Source organism: Gopherus evgoodei, chromosome 11 (assembly GCF_007399415.2).
Source record: "Gopherus evgoodei ecotype Sinaloan lineage chromosome 11, rGopEvg1_v1.p, whole genome shotgun sequence".
Taxonomy (NCBI): Eukaryota; Metazoa; Chordata; order Testudines; family Testudinidae; genus Gopherus; species Gopherus evgoodei.
Window position 1 is genome coordinate 75,830,737 of NC_044332.1, and position 20,919 is coordinate 75,851,655.

Below are 20,919 nucleotides of genomic sequence, written 5' to 3' on the forward strand. Positions count from 1 at the left end.
CACAAGAGGTTCTGGGTACTAATCCAGAACCCAAACACTGACCCTTTGGAAGTTTGCCCCTCCTCAATACACCCATCCTCCTAATCACTCATTGGGTGGCTGTGTGGGAAATGTCAGCTATACAATGGCTAATCCTCCCACAGCGTATGCTGCCCAACGCACACTGCACTGCGTCTGTACAGAGTCCTGTCCCTGTGCCTCGATTCTGAATGGAAAGAATGCTCCCCAGACACGGTGGTTATATGCTGAAGGAAATGGAATACCCTTCTGGTTCCAGCCCAGACTGGATCCTATATCCTGCTCTTCTGGTAAAATGAGACATCATCCAAAACGAATGAGACCATCGGAAGGACTTCACTGCCCGGAAAGGAAGTTACGCCCCGAACCCCGTCTACTAAGCTTGGGCCATGTTCAACAGTAGCAGCATACGTCCATTGCAGTTCCATTGACTTCAGTGGCATCACTCCAGAACAGCAGCAGCGTAGCTGAGAGCCCAATTCCGGCCCTTCTGGTTTCATGGGGCCCATTGGTTCTGAAGTCCAGGATCATCCTCACAGACACATTAACGAGTGTGGAGACATGCTGGCAGTCGCTTCATTAGGATGCTAGACACAGGCAGCTTTTCAGAAAAGAGATGTCGGGAAACATCTTGAGAGCTGAGACAATGAGTAGTTCACAACCCAACAGGATTTCTCTGTTAGGCACGGATCCTCTAAGGTATTTAGGTGCCTAGCACCCACTGATGTCAGTGGTCTCTCCTTTTGCCACCTTCCCTGTCTGTTCAATATGCCCCTCTGCTGCTTTCTGCACACCACCCTGGTTGTTAGCATCAGTGTACCCTGAGGTGGGGTGAGGACCTAGCCGGAGTATTTCACATCCTTGTTGCTGTGCACTCAGGGCTCATCACCTACCCAGTGACTTGCCGTCACCCACGTTCATCCCATAGAAAGCTTCATATTAAATGCTGGGTACAGATTTTGCGGCTTCTAACTCATGTGGCTACATGTTCTGGGGATAAGGAGGAGGCCATGTGGCTATCCAAGTCTACCTAGTGTCATTCCTCCCTTCCGTTGCTTGCAAAGCCCCTCACTGGTTTCCATGCTTCTGGATCCAGCTCCCTCTCTTGTGCTTGATGCACCGACCCAGAAGGTCACGCTGACTGCACACTGCCCCTTTTCCACACTCGTCACGGCAACAGCCAGGTGAACTACGCATGCACTGAAAAACAGCTGCCAGCAGATGGCAGCTTCGGCTGCATGAAGGCCCACCTTGGTCTGTTCCAGCTGCTGTTACTGCCAGGCCACTTAAATACACTGCGCAGCAGAACAACCATTACCTGACCCAACTGGAACCGGGGCCTGATCGGATAAGCAAAAAACTGGATAAACCAGAGAACGGGCAGCAAGGCTCCTGCTGTCAGCCCCAGGGCGGTTGGGGCTTGTGCTGCCAGCTCCAGGCAGCTGGGGATTTGGTTAATACGGAGAGCCTGATAACTGAGGCTCTGTTAAATGGGGTTCTACTGTATTCTGCTTAACAGTGACCCATCCACCCCCCTGCTGCTGCGGTCACTAAGCCCGCCAGGGGAGCACCCAGGGCTTAACAAGAGCAAGGAGAACATGGGCTATTTAAAGTAAAGAGAAGGGAGAGGAAACCCTGTTGCAGCAGAACGAGGTGGAAGATGGGCTGAACGAGCCCTGCAGAGAGAGGGCTGCACCTGCTCTCCGCTCAGCAACTCAGCACCTCTCCAAACTTCGAAGATGACTGAAGGAGACAAGGCACCATCGCAGGAGGAGAGTGGGTGGGGATGATGCTCCCGAGCTGTCCAGGGCAGAGCTGAATAGGTAGCAGTGAGCTGGGGGCGCTGCAGGGAGAATGGAGGTGGGTTATTCTGAAGTAGTTCATAGAATGGGCAGGAACCTGAATGTTTGGCTCCATGGTTAGTCCCACATCCACACGCAGCCCCTGCTCCGGGTTCCAATCCAGTGTTCTGGGACAGCCGACGAGAGACCAGAGCCAGATGGAAGTTCAGACTCGGGCCTGTAACTTGGTCGGAGCAGAAGGTTGAGCAGCTTGTGGAGAGAGGCATTGGAGGGAGGGACGGGGACAGTCAGTTACTCAGGCTGGTTTAAGGTGGAGGAATTCCATCCTGCCATGGAGCTGAGGAGCAAACCAGTCCTTCCCCAAGAGCGTCCCAGATCACCTGGGCTGCCATCGCTGGGCAAGGTGAGCGTATCATCAGGACAACGGGCGAGGCTTGTGCCCTTTTGGCACTGTGCTGCCCCAAGCCTGGCCAGACCTCATCTCCTTGAAGCTGTCAGCGGAGATCCCATGGCCTTACCCCTCCAACGCGCCAATGGGCACTGAGCCACTCATCGTTAAATGGATGCTCCAATGCAATGGCTGTGGAAAAGCGAGCATGGTCCTCTCCCTGGATGTTGACGACTAGAGATAGAGTGGGCGATGTGACCTCCTTCCCCTTTACACACACACACACACACACACACACACACACACACACACCATTGCTGCTCCAGGGAATTAAACATTCACCACCCACAGCCCTGGAGTTTGCCTCTGACAACAGCTCTGGTTTTGTTTCAAGATTTCTTTGCCATTCTGTTATTGCTCCAGCTATGCTCTCCACCTCTCCTACAAGGTGAATGCCACCAAGTAACATTTGGGTCCTGTCTAAAAACCCAATGGACGAGACACAGCACACTCCTTCCCTGCAGCCCAGGTGGGATTTTCAGGGTATGGGGCTATATCACTGGCCAACAATTGCACGAGGAGGTGCAAGGCGATGGCCCAGCAAGAAGAGCGGACAGGTCCCTGCAATGGAAAAGAAACCAGAACCAAGACCAACAGCAGTTGAGGAAGATTGGAGGGGAAAGACGAGTTTTCTAACAGGGCTTTAGAAAATGCTGCCAGGTACCTACACACCTCAAAGGACTAAAAAAGGGCTTTCATGAGGCTGTGAACATCTCCCCATCCCCGGCATCCAGATTCCATTAGGGAGACAAACAACACTGAAGAAGAGACAGAATGAGAGACTATTCCAAAGCGGACGTAGGCCCTGACCCAAAAGCAGGACTCCACCTCACCTGGACTTCAAGAAAGTTTTGATCTGTAGCCATCTCAGCTGAAGAGCAATTGGGTATTTTTTCTCCGGTTAGGACACTATTAGGCCAGAACCACTGAGAACCACGATTCTTCCATTGGGAAGATAATCTAGTGAGGTCACCTACTGAGGCCCAGGGACTTGCACCACACCTGAATTGGCCAGCTAAGTTTATTCTGCATTTCCCATCCACCCTCTCCTTTCACTCCTTCTTATGTGGGGATGGTAGAGAGCGGCAACAGATTTAATTTTCTTTAAAGCCCAGAATAAAAATTATGAAGCCCATCAGGTGAGAATCCAGCTATAGTGATATTGCAAGTGGTAACTGACACCATATTTTAAACATACCACTTGGGGTTTCACATGTGAGGAAAACGATCAATGAGCTTAAATTAAATGTGTGTCGCAACAATGGTGCAGGGACCATAAGGTGCAGACGAAGCCCTGCTCTTCAGATAAGTGGCTCAGCTTGTCCAGCACGCTGTCATCAACAATGGCTGGCATCAAATGCTGCAGTGGAAGGTATTAGATTCCCCACAAGGGACATGCCTCTTCCTGGCCTCCATCAGTCAGCAGTTGGCCTACTCCTTGAAGAACGAGGATTTATTGCCTTGATTGTTCACTCTGTTTGATGTAATTGTGGAAGTTCTCCTTACCCTCCGTCAGTGTCTGATCCTTTTTTGGACAATACTCAACTATTGGCTTCAGTAATATCCTGTGGCAATGAGTTCTGCAGGTTAATTATGGGGGGAGAGAACAAAATTTCATAGCTCAACACTGACCTTCACCCTCACTGAATGGTCATACACCAGCCTGGTAGAGGGGTATTATTTTGTCTCCAATGAGTACACATGCTAACAGCATCGAAGAGCAATTTCAGGGCTTGGTAAGCTTTCTCCCAGCAACAGAGACACCGAAAAGGAGCAAATGATCTTATCAGAGAGGCAGCACCTGCCACACAGGGATCCAGGCCATTCCACAAGATGGAGAGCAGGCACCATCTCATATGTTCAAAAGCAGCCAGAGACCTGACTTGTGTCTTGTCTGGCCCACTGAAGCTTTGGCAGCAGGGGTCCCATTTCTGGGGCCAGGTTAACACCGCGAGGACACTACCTGAGACGGTGACTTAGGGATGCCAGCCCCGGGTGTTTCCAACGAGGACGGTTCCAGCTCCTGGTTGACAGTCTTGATCTCGGGGCTGGTGATGGGGGTCCCATCGGGTGGAGGCGAGGGGCTTTTGTTTGCTTTCGCTGGGGCACTGTCGCTGCAGGACAGAAAACAAAGGAGAGTCAGAACCAGCCCCAGAATGAATTATTCTGATCAGACAGACTGATCCAGCCAGGTCTTGTGGTCTCGATTCTCTCCTCATCTCAATGCCCACACCTGCAACCACGGACCCTCAGTCCAGTACCAGGCAGAGTTTATAAGCTTCTGAGCAGTTTCTTGCTGAGTCACCTTCAATCCCGTGCATTGTCTTTCTGCAGTAGGAACTCATGCAGATCACGATATATTAACCTAGGTCATTGCCTTGCATGCACATGGATGCACTTAGACACACTGAAAAAACAGAAATTCTGTCCTGTGGCATTATATTGACACCCACATAGGTGGCTGCACCACACGGACATCTGCCATGTGAGCTAACAAAGTAACTGACAGCACTAGCAGGTTGCCATCCTCCGTGGGGACCAGCACGAGAGGGAGACAAGACCCTTTGCCAGAGGGTTTCACAGATATTTGCTGACCACAGAAGAACGCTGAGACTCAGGCATCTTGGGTTCCACCCCAGGCTCTCAAGGGCAGTGTGGTCTAGTGGACAAAGACTACACCAAATCATAGAAGAGCGGGTTTGGAAGGGATCTCAGGAGACCATCTAGTCCCACCCCCTGCTCAAGGCAGGGCCAGCACTGGTTCTGCTCAAGGCAGGACCAACACTCAGCTGCCTGTTTCCCCAAGCTTGACCCCTTCTGCCCTGTTGCCTCCAATCTGTCCCTGTCCTGGTATTGTCTGTTTCTCACCCAGCTCCCAGCTCATTCTCCGTACCTAGCCAGTCCCAGATGCCCCACCTCAGGATGCTCAGGCTTAGAATAACAGAATATCAGGGTTGGAAGGGACCTCAGGAGGTATCTAGTCCAACCCCCTGCTCAAAGCAGGACCAATTCCCAACTAAATCATCCCAGCCAGGGCTTTGTCAAGCCTGACCTTAAAAACCTCTAAGGAAGGAGATTCCACCACCTGCCTAGGGAACCCATTCTAGTGCTTCACCACCCTCCTAGTGAAAAAGTATTTCCTAATATCCAACCTAAACCTCCCCTACTGCAACTTGAGACCATTGCTCCTTGTTCTGTCATCTGCCATCACTGAGAACAGCCGAACTCCATCCTCTTTGGAAACCCCCCCTTCAGGTAGTTGAAGGCTGCTATCAAATCCCACCTCACTCTTCTCTTCTGCAGACTAAACAATCCCAGTTCCCTCAGCCTCTCCTCATAAGTCCTGTGTTCTAGCCCCCTTATCATTTTTGTTGCCCTCCGCTGGACTCTTTCCAATTTTTCCACATCCTTCTTGTAGTGTGGGGCCACTGAGGCTTGTCCCAGCCTCCTCCTCCAGACTCCCAATCTCTGTCCCACTCCCAGTGCCCCACCATAACTCCCAGTCCTAGTTATTCCCCCTGTTTCCAATCCTAGTCATTGCCTTTCCCAGTACCCCCTCCCGCTTAGCTCCTTGCCCATCCAGTCACAGTTCCCCCTTCCTGGCTTCTCATCCTACCTGTCACCTCCTCCACCCCCCAACCTCTAGTCCCTATCCCCACTGGCTCCCAGCTCCCCACTCCCACTGTCTCCCCTCCCCCCCTGGCTCGCAGTCGCAGTCTCCCCTCCGACTCTCAGTTTCCCTCCCCCACCCTACCATCTTCCAATTCCAGCTTTCCCTTCCTCTCCCAGGCTACTTGTCCCAATCTACTCCCCCAGCATGGGCCAAACATCACGTTTCTACCAAGTCTCGTTCTCAGAAACAGCTGAACCTTTTCGGCTGAAATTATCAAAACCAATTGAGCTTGAGGCAGATACTTGGTGTGGAAAATTTCAGCCCAAACAGTTAATGGCAAGGTTCTAAGCAACTGAAAACAGGGTCTTATAATGGGAAGTGTTGGGCAACCTTAGTAAGGGACAGTACTACCAGCCCCACCTATAATTGGAGAGAAAATACAAGTGTTTAAGAGGCAGCTCCTCTATTACATAGGTAAAGCCAGCAGACATATGTCTTGTGGCAAAAAGGCATGGTCATCCTCTGTAGCATGAAACACACCCTGAGGCCAGCCAGCTGGTCCATAACACCGTGCACTCCAAAACCTGGATTAGACCCAGTCTAAAACCGGATGCGACTCAGAACCTCGGTCCCCATCCCACAGGGCAACAATGCACTCCCTGTATGTATCTCCACTTGAAACAGCCATGCCCCATGGTGCCCATGTTCTCATAGTCACTGGCTAACAGTGGCATGGCGATGCTCATGCCAACGGAGGATGCACTACGGTCTCATGCTTAAATACACAGAGTCTTGGGACAGGATGGAGGAAGAACAGAAGAGGCATTTAAAGATTTCTCTCCATTCAAAGCAAGCACCAGCCTTTGAACCCCTGATCCCACCTCACTCCCCAACCTCACAGAGACACCCCCAAGAAGCAGTCACTCCACACTCTCATGCAGATCAGATGTTTCTAATGACGTTCACATCAGCAGCATGACAACAAGATGCAAAAAACCAACAGCTTTCCGTGCCGACAGCTCTCACCCTGTGGGTCACATGGACCTGAAGAAGAAGCGGGTGCTTGTTGGGAGGAAACCAGGAACGGGTCACAAACATGCATCCAACTCTCCTGCTCTTCAACTTGACTGGATTTGCCTACTGGGTCCTCCTCAGATGTCCCTTAAGCTATTGTAGTGCAAAGGATTGTGGGACCCAGCTGAGGAGTGGCTAAGTGAGGAGGTGCTAGGAGGGAAGAGGCTGAGAACTCCTGCTATAAATCAGAGTTACAGCAACCTCAATATAAGCAGTGTGCAGCAAGCTAGTTAGTCACCTGTCAGTAGCAAGTACACCACCTCCTCCCGTCCTGTGATTCCACATTTCTAGGGCACAGAGGAAGGGCTGGCCTCACTAGGCTCCTAAGCTCCCCATCAGCTTCATAGCAATTCGGTTAAAACCGCATTGCTCAGGCTGACCCAGTGACTCAGTGAGAGCGCAGGATATAGCCAGAGGAGACCCGGGTTTCAATCCCGGTCTGCAGCCTCTTGCTTCCCAGGCTGGAATGACTCCCCCTAACAGTGCCCCCTGCTGGTGATTTCAGCATTAGCGCACATAGGAAGGAAGGGATAGGATGGGATTGCCTGGACCAGAACCTTGCATGGGACTATTTTTTTAACTCTGTCCCTGCCCTGCCCCGCAATACCCGCTCCTGCCTGCCAACACATTGTTTCTTGCATTTTTATCCCACTCCCACCCACAAAAAACCTTAGATCCTATAAATCCTGCAAGAGAGACAGATTCCCCCCAGGCCACCAAAAAAAAAAAAAAAAAAAGGATGGTTAATATATTTATAAATGGAATTCAGGCACAATTTTTACCAATAAAAGGATTAAACAAATCTTGCTTAAACCATTTAGTGATTTAGCGTTTTCCTGCAAATTGCAACACTCTGGTTTTTGTTACCCAACCCAGTCCTGTTGCAGGGCTCTGCCTGGGACTGTCTATGCCAAAAAAAAATACGGTAATTACAGGCGGGTGTTCCAAGACATGCTGGGGGAGGGAGGGGTATTCAATCAATCCCCAACTTTTCCCACAGCTGCACACCCCTATTCTCTACCACTGGGGGGAAATGATGCATTCTTCGGTTTGATTATAAAAAGCTTTATTGCTATAGGAAAAACAACTATCCAGGTTCCACTCTGGGAAATGTATAGAAGCTCCTTGTTCTAGGGGGCCCAAATACCCAGGGCTTCCTCCAGTTCACCAGATGTGGATAGCAAAGCCAAGGAGAATCCCGCCAGCAGGGTAGTACCCAGAGGAACAATAAACCCCCAGCTGGGCAGCCATATGGGGCTGCTTCAATCCTGCTCAGCTCCCATGAAGATCTAAATTATGGGCCAGGTGGCATTGCACCATTGGCATCTGGTCCTGGATTTTCCAAAAAGGAAGGAAAAGCTGCTGTGTGCAGATGGAGGTCAGTGGTAGGACTGCTCTCATTTGTAAGAGCCTTAGGTCATGCTTAATTTGTAGGGAAAGAGGTGCTGGAGCTCAAGCAATTTTTTTACATTCATGAGCGATGCAGCAAGCCCAGCAGTGCTGGGGCTCTCAACTGCCAGGCCTGGAAGTGCTGGGGCTGTGACCTGCCAGGCCCAGTGGTACTGGGGCTCAGCCTTGGCATTAAGCACTGGCCTTGGGGACACATTTAGTCCCAATACCTATCTCATAGAACTGGAAGGGACCCTGTGAGGTTATTGAGCTCAGTCCCCTGCCTTCACTAGCAGGACTTGCCCCAGATCCCTAAGTGGCCTTCTCAAGGACTGAAATCACAACCCTGGGTTTAGCAGGCCAATGCTCAAACCACTGAGCTATCCCTCTCCCCCAGGATAACATTATGCAAGCTTGGCCCCTAGAATCTCAGACTTAGTATAAAATTAAGCAAGGGCTGAATCTGAGCCCCAGGCTCCTCTCCTTGGGGTGCAGAGAACAAGATCCTGATATGGATTGGAGTAAAGATGCCAGATCTCAGGTCCCCTCCGTGACTCTTGAAATGGGTCATTTGTCTGAAACGGATGCATCTCACAGGGCCGGCTGATGCCCTAGCCACAGAATAGACACCACCCATGTGTGCAGCCTTCCCCACCCATGTGCCTGGAGGGACTGGGGAAGAGGGGACTTCAGACTCCAATCCTGTTCACTCACTGGCGTCTCTGATGACACTGCCACCAGCTGTGGTACGGGCACCTGCCCCATCAGGAACTGATGCAACCAATCAACTCATTTGCAGTCTTCAGGGGCAGTTATTTTCAGTCCCTACCAGGGATCCGGACTGGTGCCCCATAGGTGAAAGGCTCCACACATCTAGCTGCCCCCTTCCTCCTTTAGGCCCATCCCATTTCCTTCCAAGCAGGCCCCAGACCAAAGCCCTCAGTAAGTCACTGCTATTTATAGCCAGCTGAAGCTTTTTGCTGCTCCGAGTACCAAAATGCCAGTGCTAATTTTGTCTGACCCTGAACCTTTTAGAAACCCAGGGTGGCGTCTTCATTCTGAACAAGCCCGCTGCTTCGGCGGCATCCAGCATTAGAGCTCAGCCAGCAACCACCAATCAAACCCGCTGCTGGGCTTCTGTGGCCTTCAGGCTTCCTAAGGGAACAAATCCCCAGAAATCACTTCAAAGCCCCACTCAGAACAAACCGTGCCTCTGAACTGACAGCTCAGTGTCGTGGAGAACGCCGGGTAGGCACTGCTTTGGGAAGCTAAGACAGGTAGCCTGCCCCCTACTGACCAACTGGGCACTGGACTCTTGCTCAATTGCAGCAGAGGTACAAGACAAGCTTCCCGCTGCCCTCCAGTATGTTACTGGGAAATGATGCTGAGCGAAGGAATGACTCAGCTTTGGGGTTCTGGTCTCCCATTTGAAATGCACGTACTAGGGACTGACTCTAGCACAAGAGCTGACTAATATGTGCTGGGCTAGAACATATATATCACATTACTGATATGTATTATCCATCATGTACATATATCAGTGGGTATTAAGCATGTAATAGTAATAGAATAGCAGTTATATAGCCGGAAAGTAACCCATAAACCTTGCATTTGTGGAAGTAAGCACTTGGCATATACAGATAGGAAACGTGTCACAATACTTTTGTTCTGTGTCTTAGTACAAGCTAGGGAAATATCTTGACAGAGCAGTCCCTGAAATGCTAGTCCCCAAAACAAAAGGTAAGAAAGGAACAAAACCAACAAGTTAAGGAACCGGGACAAACTGACAGGTTGGATTTTAGCCATGTGTAACTTGTCATATCATCATATAAATAACACTAGCTGAACTGTGTAAGTTTGGGAGCACATCTGTGTAAGGTGAATTAATGTAACACTTCACGAGACGGCTTCTTGGAGATAGGGGTTGCGTTGAACCTTTTTCCTGTATTAGATTCTTATTGGCTTAACGCAGGAAACTTGACTGGCATTGGCTATGTGGTCTCTTGAATACAGTTTATAAATGAACGGAAGCGTAGTGGAGCAATTGGCTACACAATTTAATCAACGCAAGCAAATTAACACAATCCAAAGACACCCTTATTGTGCTGCTGAGACTCAAAGACCCTAGGGCCCCCCTCAGCCTGGACTGTTTTAGAACAGCCTATGCCAACATTTGCAAATGGGACTCCCATGTGCTGCAGCAATGCAGTTACACAGGAGGGGACACCACTGGTTCCACTCTTTGTTCCCAGCCCAGTCGCCTCTCTGCAAACTCCCACATGGCAGAGGGGTGGGCATCTCAGCAGAGGGGCTAAGGATCGGATGGTGCCTTCTAGCCAAACACAATTTATTCTTTAGCACCAAAGCACACTGGTCTCCAGGCAATGGCAAGAGAAGCACCTTCGTACCCAGATGTAGGAGGACACAAGTAGCACCACTATAACCTGCAAGCAGCAGATCAGAGCCTGGTCCAAACAAGTGCTCCAGTGCCTGCAAATTTCTCAGCATTCCACCTGCACCAGCTCCACCCACGGGGAGCCCTAGTATAGTCAAAGCCCTGGCATTTTAACCCAGGGTCATCTGGACCTGCTCTAAGCAAGATGACCCTGTGGCTAGAACTCTAGTTGTTGGTCTATACCAGAGCTCCTGCTGTTGCAGTGTTAGTGGCACGAAGCGAAATGTGAGGAGATGGTGTTCTTTGTGCGGGCACAGCCATTACGTGGGATAACACTTGGGTAAAGCTATTGAGGTTTCCTGTTACTGGGGCCCCAGGATTACCAGCCAGCAGTAAAAACAGACATACAACTTGCCCGAATCTTAACTTTTCAGTTCCCCAATAAGAGACTTAGCAAATTTAAAACAAAAAGAACAGGCGTACTTGTGGCACCTTAGAGACTAACCAATTTATTTGAGCCTGCTCAGGGGTCAACCCTCGAGCATGCTCAAATCAATTTGTTAGTCTCTAAAGTGCCAGAACTACGCCTGTTCTTTTTGAGGATACAGGCTAACAGAGCTGCTACTCTGAAACCAACCTTAAAACAGTCGTCACTTATCCCCTTTCATCCAAGGAGCTCAAAAGTGTCTTCTAAAAAATTCACTAAATCCCTCAACTTTCCTGTGAGAAGTATTATTATCTCCATTGTACAGAGGGGTAAAATTGAGGCAGAGAAACCCTGAGGGCACATAGCAAGTCTGTGGCAGGGCTGGGATTAGACCCCAAGAAGCCTGGCTCCTAATCCTGTGTTTTAACCATTACACAGCACTGCATTCTAGGAGCCAGCTGGGATTAGAATTATTTTTTTCTGACCAGTCTTGGTAGAAAGTGTCAGCACAGAGTCTAAGGAACCCCCAAACTAGGAAATGCTTCTACACAATTATGCAACTATTCTTTTCTCCGCCCCTACCCTTCTGGTGCATTCAGTCCCTCTCTTAAGTCTCCCTTTACAAATACACTCAATCTCCTACATGTTTCCACTTTAGTTACAACATGCACATAGGCATCAGCTACAACCACTAGATGGTCGGACTATTCTGTGTATTGAAACAGAAGTTACAAGCATGTGCTTTTTAAAAGGCAAGAGGATTGACTCCCTGCTGCTTCTACTTGATACTGTGATTTGCGCCTGTGCAATGGGGCAGCATTTTATAACTACAATGCACTGATCCATGTAATTGGTGTCACAAGGAGCAAAGCACAGGGAATCCAGGTTCAGCCAGGAGGAGTGTCATAGCAACTTACTTTCTCTTACACATTCAATAAATCAGAACACATTCGAAAGGAGAGCTCCATCTCGGGAAAATGAGGCCTTTTTAACAGTCAAAGTTGCACCAGTTTAAGTCAGCTTTTAAATCAAATCACACTTATAATTAAACCACAGCAACTCTGAACCCAGACAAAACCTCAGGGTTCAAACAGCCATGGAGTCTAAGTGTCAGGCCTGAATAGACCTCCAGGTCATCCAATCTGACCTCCTGCGTGTCACCAGTCACTAATACCTCCCAGCACCCTCAAATGAAGGCCAACAACCAGAAGGAAGCAGGGATTCAAACCAAGAATGAAAAATTATTAGGATTAGTCAGACATGCAGAAATCTTCAATGATTCCACGGGGCCAGAAACACACCGAGTCATGCAAGGACCTCCGTTCCAGTCCCCAAGTTAACACCCCCCAAGCTGTTAGAACATGGCCTTATATTCCACTCAGACACGTCTCATAATGCTGCTCTCCATACTGGTACCTGCTCATCTTCTTCTTCAGCCTGGAGAACAGTTTAGTTTTCTTTCTGGTGGGGATGGCACACAATGATTCTCATTACTGGATAACACAGCCATGGGGGAGCAAATGTTAAGGTGCCACGCACCAGCGAACCTGGTGCCACAGGAGGATTGTATTCAAGCCCTTCCTTCTCCTAGCTTCTGGATTTGGTCTATGTACTACGGGGCAGAGCACAGGACAGGACAGGACTCCTTGTGCATGGCAGTGTCAAGAGATGTGAATTTCCCCTGGGGACCCCAGGGCAGATCTGCACAAAGAGAAGCAGATGTGTAGAAAGCCAGACAGGCAGGGATCCACAAATAGTCTTGTTTCACAGGTGGACAAATGGAGGTTGAGAAATTACAGTCCCACAGCAAGCCAGCGGAAGACCTGGGATTAGAAGCCAGAAATCCTGACTCCCAGTTCTCCATTCTCCCCAGCTGCACTGCAGCCAGCTTACGCTGCTTCCCTCCATGTACACTCTCAAAAGCACAAGGAGTTGCACCAGGAGCAGCTCCAAACAGCAGGATTCCTCACAAAGACAACACACTGACATAACAGGGGAACCGTCCCATCTCTCCGCCCATCTACATTCATTTCCTTTCACTCTCTCCATCTCCAGCCCCTACGTATACAAATGAGGGGAATCGTCTGCATTGATCGCAGATCCTGGCCTGCAATAAGAGCAGACGATTCCCCTCATTGAGAAAGGGAAGGGGCATTTCCCCAACCCCACTAGACAAGATTCCCCAGCAAGCTGCAGGAGAGATGGCAGGAAACACAACTGTGCATTTCCTGCCATCTACAAAAATCTATTGTCCTGACAAATGTTTGACACCATCCAACCCCTTCCCTGGGTACCTGTGGGGAACAGCTCTATTACAGGACAGGTCTGGACACACGGTAGAGCCCAAAAGCAATGCAACAGGAGAGAGAAGGAGAATGCTTTTCTGTTTGCAAAGATCTCCACAGCTCTGACTCAGAGCATGTGTGGAGTGGGTCAGTGGGGCATGTCTGGGGCAACTGGGCATGGAGGGGAAAGATGGAGCCAAGCCCATGAGTTTCTACACATACAAGGTTTTCCGTGTTCATTTTCCCTCCTCAGGGCATGAGCTCTCCCAGCCAGTTACAGCGCTCTGGGCTACAGCGGAGGGAGCTGGGGTGCCTCATATCCTACAAATGAAGCTGGAGACTTGCCTAGGCCAGAATTGCACTGATGGAAAATTTGATTTTCTTGGAAGATTTTGTTGGGGAAGACTTGCAGCTGGCCAGGAGTCACAAGTATTCATAAAAATAAACAAACATGTTGAGTTGCCGTTACTGCGTTCCACCGAGCCAAAGCATCAGCTGCAGCCCTCCTGCCTCCTCATCCCTCTCTTGTGCTTTGTGCCTTCCATCTGAGGAGACTTCAGAAGAGCATCTCAATCATTTTAATTAACCAGGACTGGGTGCCTTCTGGAGGGAATCAGATCTCCATCATTCATAAGAGGAGACCTGCCCCATATGACCCCATTCCAGTGGACCGGCAGGTTGAAGCCAGCTGCATGAGGAAAGGGATCAGGGAACAAGAACCCTGTACTGCTGGGATGGAATAATAGCTCCACTGAAGTCAATAGCAAAACTCCCACTGATCTGAAGGTGGCTAGGATTTCACCCCTGGTGTCTTCAGAACTGTAAGGATCTCAGCTCCTCCCAGCTGAGAAAGACCCTGCACACCAGAAACCCAACCTCAAGGTATGGGACTGGGTTAGGGTTTTGCAAGGTCACTGGACTCTATGGCCAAGAGCAAACCCCAAACTTCTGTGTTCACTACATCACAGATCTCGTGCCTGCTATGGAACAACGGACAGGTGCTCTTCTGAAAGGGAGGGGGCAGGAAAGAAGGTCTGCTACATAGCACAGGACCTATCTGCCATGGGGTAGGAAATGTTCTTAACACGGTAGTGCCCTATTCAGATCATAACATCATTTGGTAGAGGACAGAAGAGTCTGTTTCTCTTTCAGTTCCCCAGTACAATGCTGCAGTCTTTGGGTTGCAAAGTCTGCAGGGGGATGTTTGCTAGATGGGGAAGATGGAAACATTTCTACTGGTCTTAAGTGTCATGGAAGTTTGTGTCTACACAGGTAAAATTTGGCCTCCGACTTAGGATAACATCTTCACCTTTAAAGTTGGTGAATTGTATAAACCCACTGGGTTTTGTGTTTGCAACAAAGGGTTAAATTGGGAGGTGAAGGAATAGGAGTCCACAGGGGTCCCCACAGCTGCTCTAACCTTTCAACAGCTGTCCTGAAGCAAGGCACATAGGCTGAAGTTATCACTGACATCATGCTAACTCCCTCTATATGCTGATTTGGCATTTATGTTGCATTACTGCTCACCCAGCATGTGGGACGAGCAGCAGCTGGAAGCCAGAGGCCCACATTGCTTCATCACTCACGCATTTGGATGGGAGCCAGATACAGCCTCAGCCAGAGCCCAACCCTCCCACCCCCTTAACTGGAAAAGCTCAAGAACGTACAGATTTGCAGTTAACCAATGAGGACCAGATTCTGCTGAGAAAAAAAATAAGATCCTGTGGACACTAGCACTTTGCAGAGACCTCCATAATAGGGGTCTGATGTTCCCTAAACACAAAGGCCAAACTCCCATGAGGCTCTAACTGTACCCACGAGATTTGCATGGGCAAAACCGCCATTTTCATGCACAAAATAGGTAATTGCGCACAAGAGTCTGCCAACTGGAGATTCGGGTTTGGTGACCAGAGCTGGAATGGAAAGGGGGCGATAGGCAGAGGGAGATAGGACATGGGGCTCTTGTGTCCCTTGGTCTTAAATGTGTGTCAGAGAGTGATCTGGAAGTGGAAGTGTCCCACCGTGCGGCCTGACCAGCAATGAGAAGCACGGGGTGGGTCAGTTCTGCATCTTGGGGGTGGAATTATCTATTGAGAGCCACTAGGTGACAGCCACATAGAGTGAGGAAGGAGAACTGAAATAGAGAGGATGCAGATCAAATCATTTCACTCTCCCCTGTAAGAGACATTTCCACAGTGGGCTCCCACCTGCCCCTTCAACCTCTGCAGGGGAAGGTGCATCACTGCAACGGTGGCTCACCTTGGCTGTGCTTTAATGGGGAAGGCGTTGCTCGAGTACTGCTTGTCCAGGTTCGTCAGGACATCGTTGAGGTTTTGGTTCAACTGTAAAAAGAAGAGAATCCTAAGAAGCAGGTGGGGAATAGGGCTGGCTAGCCAAGGCAAAGACCTGCATCAGGACCACGATACCCCAGGAGAAGGCACGGTGCTGGTGAAACTGGGCCCCATCTTCGTTCCGGCCCTTCCTTGGCCACCCCCTTTTAAATGGAACATAATCCAGAAGCACTACAGCAATCCGCACATTCTTTAACGCTCCAAACCGTGAAGCATCACCAGAACCCCCTGGGGAGCCTGTGTCTGATTTACAAACAACCTTGCTCAGATCTTTTCTATTTCTTGCCTTTCTCCACCCTCCTCGGTATTACCAGGGACCTCTGCATGAGCACAGCTGAAGCCTCGAAGCTCATCTGTGTCCACACCAGAGGTTACTAATACAAAATGGCTGTGTCACAAATGAAATTACAGGCCAAAGTCACCATTGGCACTAAGAGATCCACTCCATCAATGTCAATGGTATTGCACTGTCCAGGCCAGCGATTAATTTGATCCTACAGCTCTAATAAGAAGCAGATGACTCTTAAGGAACAAAAGGTCCTGGTTTCTTGCACATGTCCCCAAACAACAAAAAAATGGGGAAGAGACCTGCAAAACATGTGACACAGGAAGAGGATTCTCTCTAAACCAGTGGTCCCCAAACTTTTCAGGATCATGCCCCCCCTTTACCCCTACTCCCCCGCAGAGCCAAGGCTGGGAGTGGAGACAGGGCTCGGGGGGGATGCAGACAGGAGTAAGTGAGCCAAGACTGGGGGTGCAGCTGGGGGTGGGGCTGGAGCCCATGAACGAAGCCCCTGGCCGAGGCTGGGGGGGGAGGGGGCGGAAGGGGCAGGGCAAGGAGTGGAGCTGTGGTTGGGCCTCGGTGGGGCCACGGCTGGGCATGGGGCCAGGAGGTGGAGTCGGAGCAGAGCTGGGGGCAGAGTGGGATTGGGTGGCGCTCCCTCTTTGCTCACCGTGGGGACTGGGACAGGCCCTGATGCACCCCCCAAAATGTTCCTACGCCCCAGTCTGGGGACCACTGCTCTACGCAGATGGGTTTTCCAAAAAGTTTTCCCTTATAAAATACTGAAGTATAAGTAAAAAAACAAAGAAAAAACCACTGTCTTTAACAATAGTGTTACTACCGTGGTTTGTAGCATTATTGTAGAACACTGGATTATTTTTGTAAGGGTCCCTGTGAAGCATCAACAGACCTTGAAGCTAATGTTTAAATGATGCCAGTCGTATCCTCACTGTGAGTGGTTACTTCTAGGAATTTAACGACCATAATGTTGCTTGTTGCTTAGTTGCTGTATTGTTGCCCAGACTACAGTTGGAGAACAAAAAGTATCTGTTTTCACTTGGGCTCCCTGTCTCCTCATAAAAGATTAGCGAGATGTATAGGGAGTGTATAAATCATGTGGGTAACGCATGAGCCTGGAGGACTCCGGGAGTTATTTCAAATCTGGTTTTTAAGTTAAATGAGAAACAAGAATTCCAGATGAATGAGTCAGTTTGTTGGCCTCGCCACTCATTACCCCTCAGACCTCTTCAGGGCCTGGCTAGGCAGCTACAGAACCAGTGTGGAGCAACTAAGCCATCTGCTCCTTGAGATACTCCTTATGGCATTGAAGGTTTACTACAGATGGCACCTTTGCTACCAGTGTATCCATTTTAGTAAGTGAAACTCTTTACCCAGAAGTTTGAAGGTGCTGAATCAGACTGGCTTCATTCACTCTTGGTGGGATCCACTTCTCTCAGGAGAATATGCTCCAGTCAACAATATTCCCACCTGAAAACCGCAAGATTCCTTGCAGTGACCAGATGGCTATTTAAACAGGAATGTTAGGATTGTAAAGCCATCAAGACAAGTGCCTGGCCTCAGCTTGGTGCTAGCCTCTTGTACAGCCCCGGGTGCATTTGCTGCACTGCACAAGTGACTGTTATCGATAATAGCATGGCAAATGAATACAAGGGCCAGTAACCTTACCTTGCTCATTTCTTTATGGAAGTTCTCTTCTAGGCCTGCTATACTCTGGAATGTGTTGACATAGAAACCAACACGACTGCCAAATGGAAACAGAGCAAGAGTTAGCGGATACAGGTGGCTCTTTCAAGATCTGCGGACTTGGTTTCCTTTGCTAATACCACCCCCCCCCCCACACACACACACACACGCACATTTCAAATTGAAGCTGCGCTCACTCTCCGTTCTAACAACAGTGCAGGTCAGGAAGTCCTCAGACAGCCCTGTGGGCTGGGCAGGGCTGGTGCTACCATTTAGGCGAACTAGGCAGTTGCCTAGGGCGCCAAGATTTGGCGCTCCCTCCCAAAATTTTTAAAGACTTTTCAGGGGCCGCTGCGCTGGGAGGGAGAGGGAATCTGAGCCGCCGCCAGCAGCCCAGAGGTTCCCTTGGGTCAGCACACCGCCAACAGCCAGGGGGTTTCACCGCGCAGTCGCTGCTTCGCTTCTCCCGCCTCCCAAGCCTGCAACGCCAATCAGCTGTTCGGTGCCGCAAGCCTGGGAGGAGAATTAGAGCAGGGGCAGCGTGCTCAGGGAGGACGCAGAGCAGAGGTGAGCTGGGGTTGGGAGGTACCGCATGGCTCCCCGGGCCAGGGGGTGGGGAGCTGCCGCCGGGGGGAGAGGGGGTGCAAGTTGGTAGTTTCGCCTAGGGCGCGAAACTTCCTTGCACCGGCCCTGGGGCTAGGGCAACTGTTTTTCTTTGCTCCCATGTGGGAGCCACTAGTTACGGAATAAAACCAGGCCAGTGGGGCCTATAGGAGATGGTTGGTTCTAGCAGAAAGGGAGAAGACAGGCCTCTCAGGGTGCTTTTCGTGGTGGACCCACCCCACGCCATTCTCCAGAGTGGCAATGGCCATGGACCAACACTCCCCAGTCCTCCCTTCTGGAAAAAGATGCCATGGTAACAGTAACTGCAGGGAGAAAACAGAAGGGTTGAGCACAGAAACCCCAGAACTCGAGCAGGCTTTAGGGGCCTGGTCCCAGACACATTCCCTATGCGACTCCCAAATCTAGTGATTTGAGTTAACCCAAGAAAAAGTGTTGTCCTGCCTGCTGGGTTTTCTTCTCTGCAGAAGGGGAGCGAATAAGCTACATGGCTAGAAAGCTAGAGACCGACTACAGAGGGACAAGCTGGTTACTCGGGGGTCACAGGGTTAAGTGCCCTGCTGCCAATAGCCAAACTGACAGATGCCTGAAGCTGGCAGGGGCCAGATCCTCAGCTGATGCAAACTGACAGGGACAGACTCTGCCTGTTGCCAACCCAGCACCTTGAAGGTGGGGAGGAATTGTGCAGGAGTAGAGGGGGGCTGGGTTAGGGATGTCGGGGCAGCACGAAGCCAGGGCTGGCGCTGCCCCATGCTCTCCTCACGACAATGTGCTCTCTGGAGCTGCAGCCACCCAGCTCTTGCTGTGAGATGGGTTTCTCCTGAGGAGCTAGGGCCATTGCCTCTGCTTCCTCAGGAGAGAGCCCGGCGCTGAGTGGGACACCTACCAGCCAGAGAGGGGCCTTTGGGGTTGGTGAGGAAGCGGGGGGACCCCCTGAATTCAACCCGCCCCTGCGGGGTATCTGTCTGGCATCCCTCCAGGCCAGGGTGGGATTGGGAGCAGCACTCACTGCAGGAGCAGAAGGGAGCATGTGGCCACAGGATCGGAGCAGGGGAGGAAAGCGAGCGGAACTGCTGGGTGCTTTACAATAGCAGGCAAGGGAGAACGTGGCCTGTGACCTCAAAAAAGCCAGACCACAGGCAGTCCCCCCACCCCCAGACCAAGACAGAGCAGCTGCCTCCATCTGATGGGCAGAGGGCTCACGATCTGCATGGTGGGGGATCAGCAGCCAAGAGAGAGGATTACATCTGACAGGGCAGGGAGCTCCCGAGCAGGCACCAGCCCAACCGCTGCATGGCTTGTAGCCGGCGGCTGCACCACTCATGCTGCCACACTGTGCGTGTACCCTGCTAGAAGTCAGAATCCCCGGGGGTCCAGTGGCCGCTCAGGATTTTGCTTTCATTCTGCTGATGCCCGCTTTCCCCTCCTCCTGTCCTGCCTCCGCCCCCATCAGCCCCAGCCCCAGGGGACTGCATTTTTGAATCAGAAATTGAGACACTTCTGAGTGCACTTTGCCTGCACTCCACCCTAACACTCCCCTCCCCAAACATCAGCTCTCCTCCTTCCTCACTCATCACCTGGCCTCCACCAGGATGTCTCCTAGATCCCTTCCTCTCTGTGGCTGGAATCCCTGTACAGCAAATCTATGATCCACTGGTCTCCCTTCATTGCCTGCCTGTTTTCCCGTGTCCAGCCTGCACTCAGGAGCCAAGCACCATCAGGCGGACAGCTGGGTCCCTGCTGTGGAGCAGGGCTGGAGGGTCTGGGACCCCCATGCCAGGGAAAGGACTTGCCAGCCAGAGCTGCACTTGGGGACTCAGTGCCGAAGGGCACCCTGCAAAGAAAATCCTGCAGCGCTGAGGTCAATTGCCTCAGGCTGCAGGACTAAAAACAGCAGTGTAGATGCTCCTGGTTCGGCTGCAGCCCAGGCTGTGAAGTCCAGAGAAGGGAGAAGGTCTCACAGCCCAGGTGCCAGCCTGAGTGGGAACGTCTACACTGCTGGTTGTAGCCCCATAGCTCGAGCCCCACAGGCTCAAGTCAATTAACCCAGACTCCAAGACTCACTGCCACAGGTTTTTCTTTGTGGTGTGGAAAAGCACCTAAATCCCCTTCCCCACTCCCGTCCCACTACGTCGCCAGTGTAGTTCAGCTCTCCCTAGGCAGATTTTCATGACCCCAGCACCCATTGTACCGGTTTGTACCACTGAAACAAATATGCAAAAATTAACAACCCCCCTACATGCCCTAATGCACTATGTAATTTATGGACAGCCCCTAAAAGCAACACGCACTGGGTGGCTACTGCATTCCCGAAAGATCCAAGGATGGCAGGGTCTTGGAAACAGGGTAAGGGGTGGCTTCTGTGAATGCTAGGAGAAGCCCCGAGAGCTGGGACGCACTCAGAAATCCAGGGCAGGTCACCCTTAACCCAGGCTCCCCCTTCACACCGATGGGGAGCCCATCACAGTAACGACCTCCCTAAGGGGCGACTGGCCCCCGACGGCCCCCC

The 20,919-nt window shown here is 50.9% G+C and overlaps 1 protein-coding gene across 6 annotated transcripts in view; it reads right to left on the reverse strand.

Annotated features, from left to right (window-relative positions):
* Positions 1–20,919, reverse strand: part of BIN1 (bridging integrator 1) — a 157,766-nt gene that overhangs the window by 29,872 nt on the left and 106,975 nt on the right. For 4 of the 6 annotated variants that reach the window (XM_030580344.1, XM_030580348.1, XM_030580347.1 and 1 more), the window contains exons 9-12: positions 17,772–17,847; positions 15,711–15,793; positions 12,583–12,627; positions 4,232–4,382 (exon numbers count right to left, since the gene is read on the reverse strand). In XM_030580344.1, the coding sequence (XP_030436204.1) occupies positions 4,232–4,382; positions 12,583–12,627; positions 15,711–15,793; positions 17,772–17,847 (355 nt within the window). The remainder of the gene's footprint in view (positions 1–4,231; positions 4,383–12,582; positions 12,628–15,710; positions 15,794–17,771; positions 17,848–20,919) is intronic. The other 2 variants (XM_030580345.1, XM_030580346.1) reach the window with 1 other exon arrangement.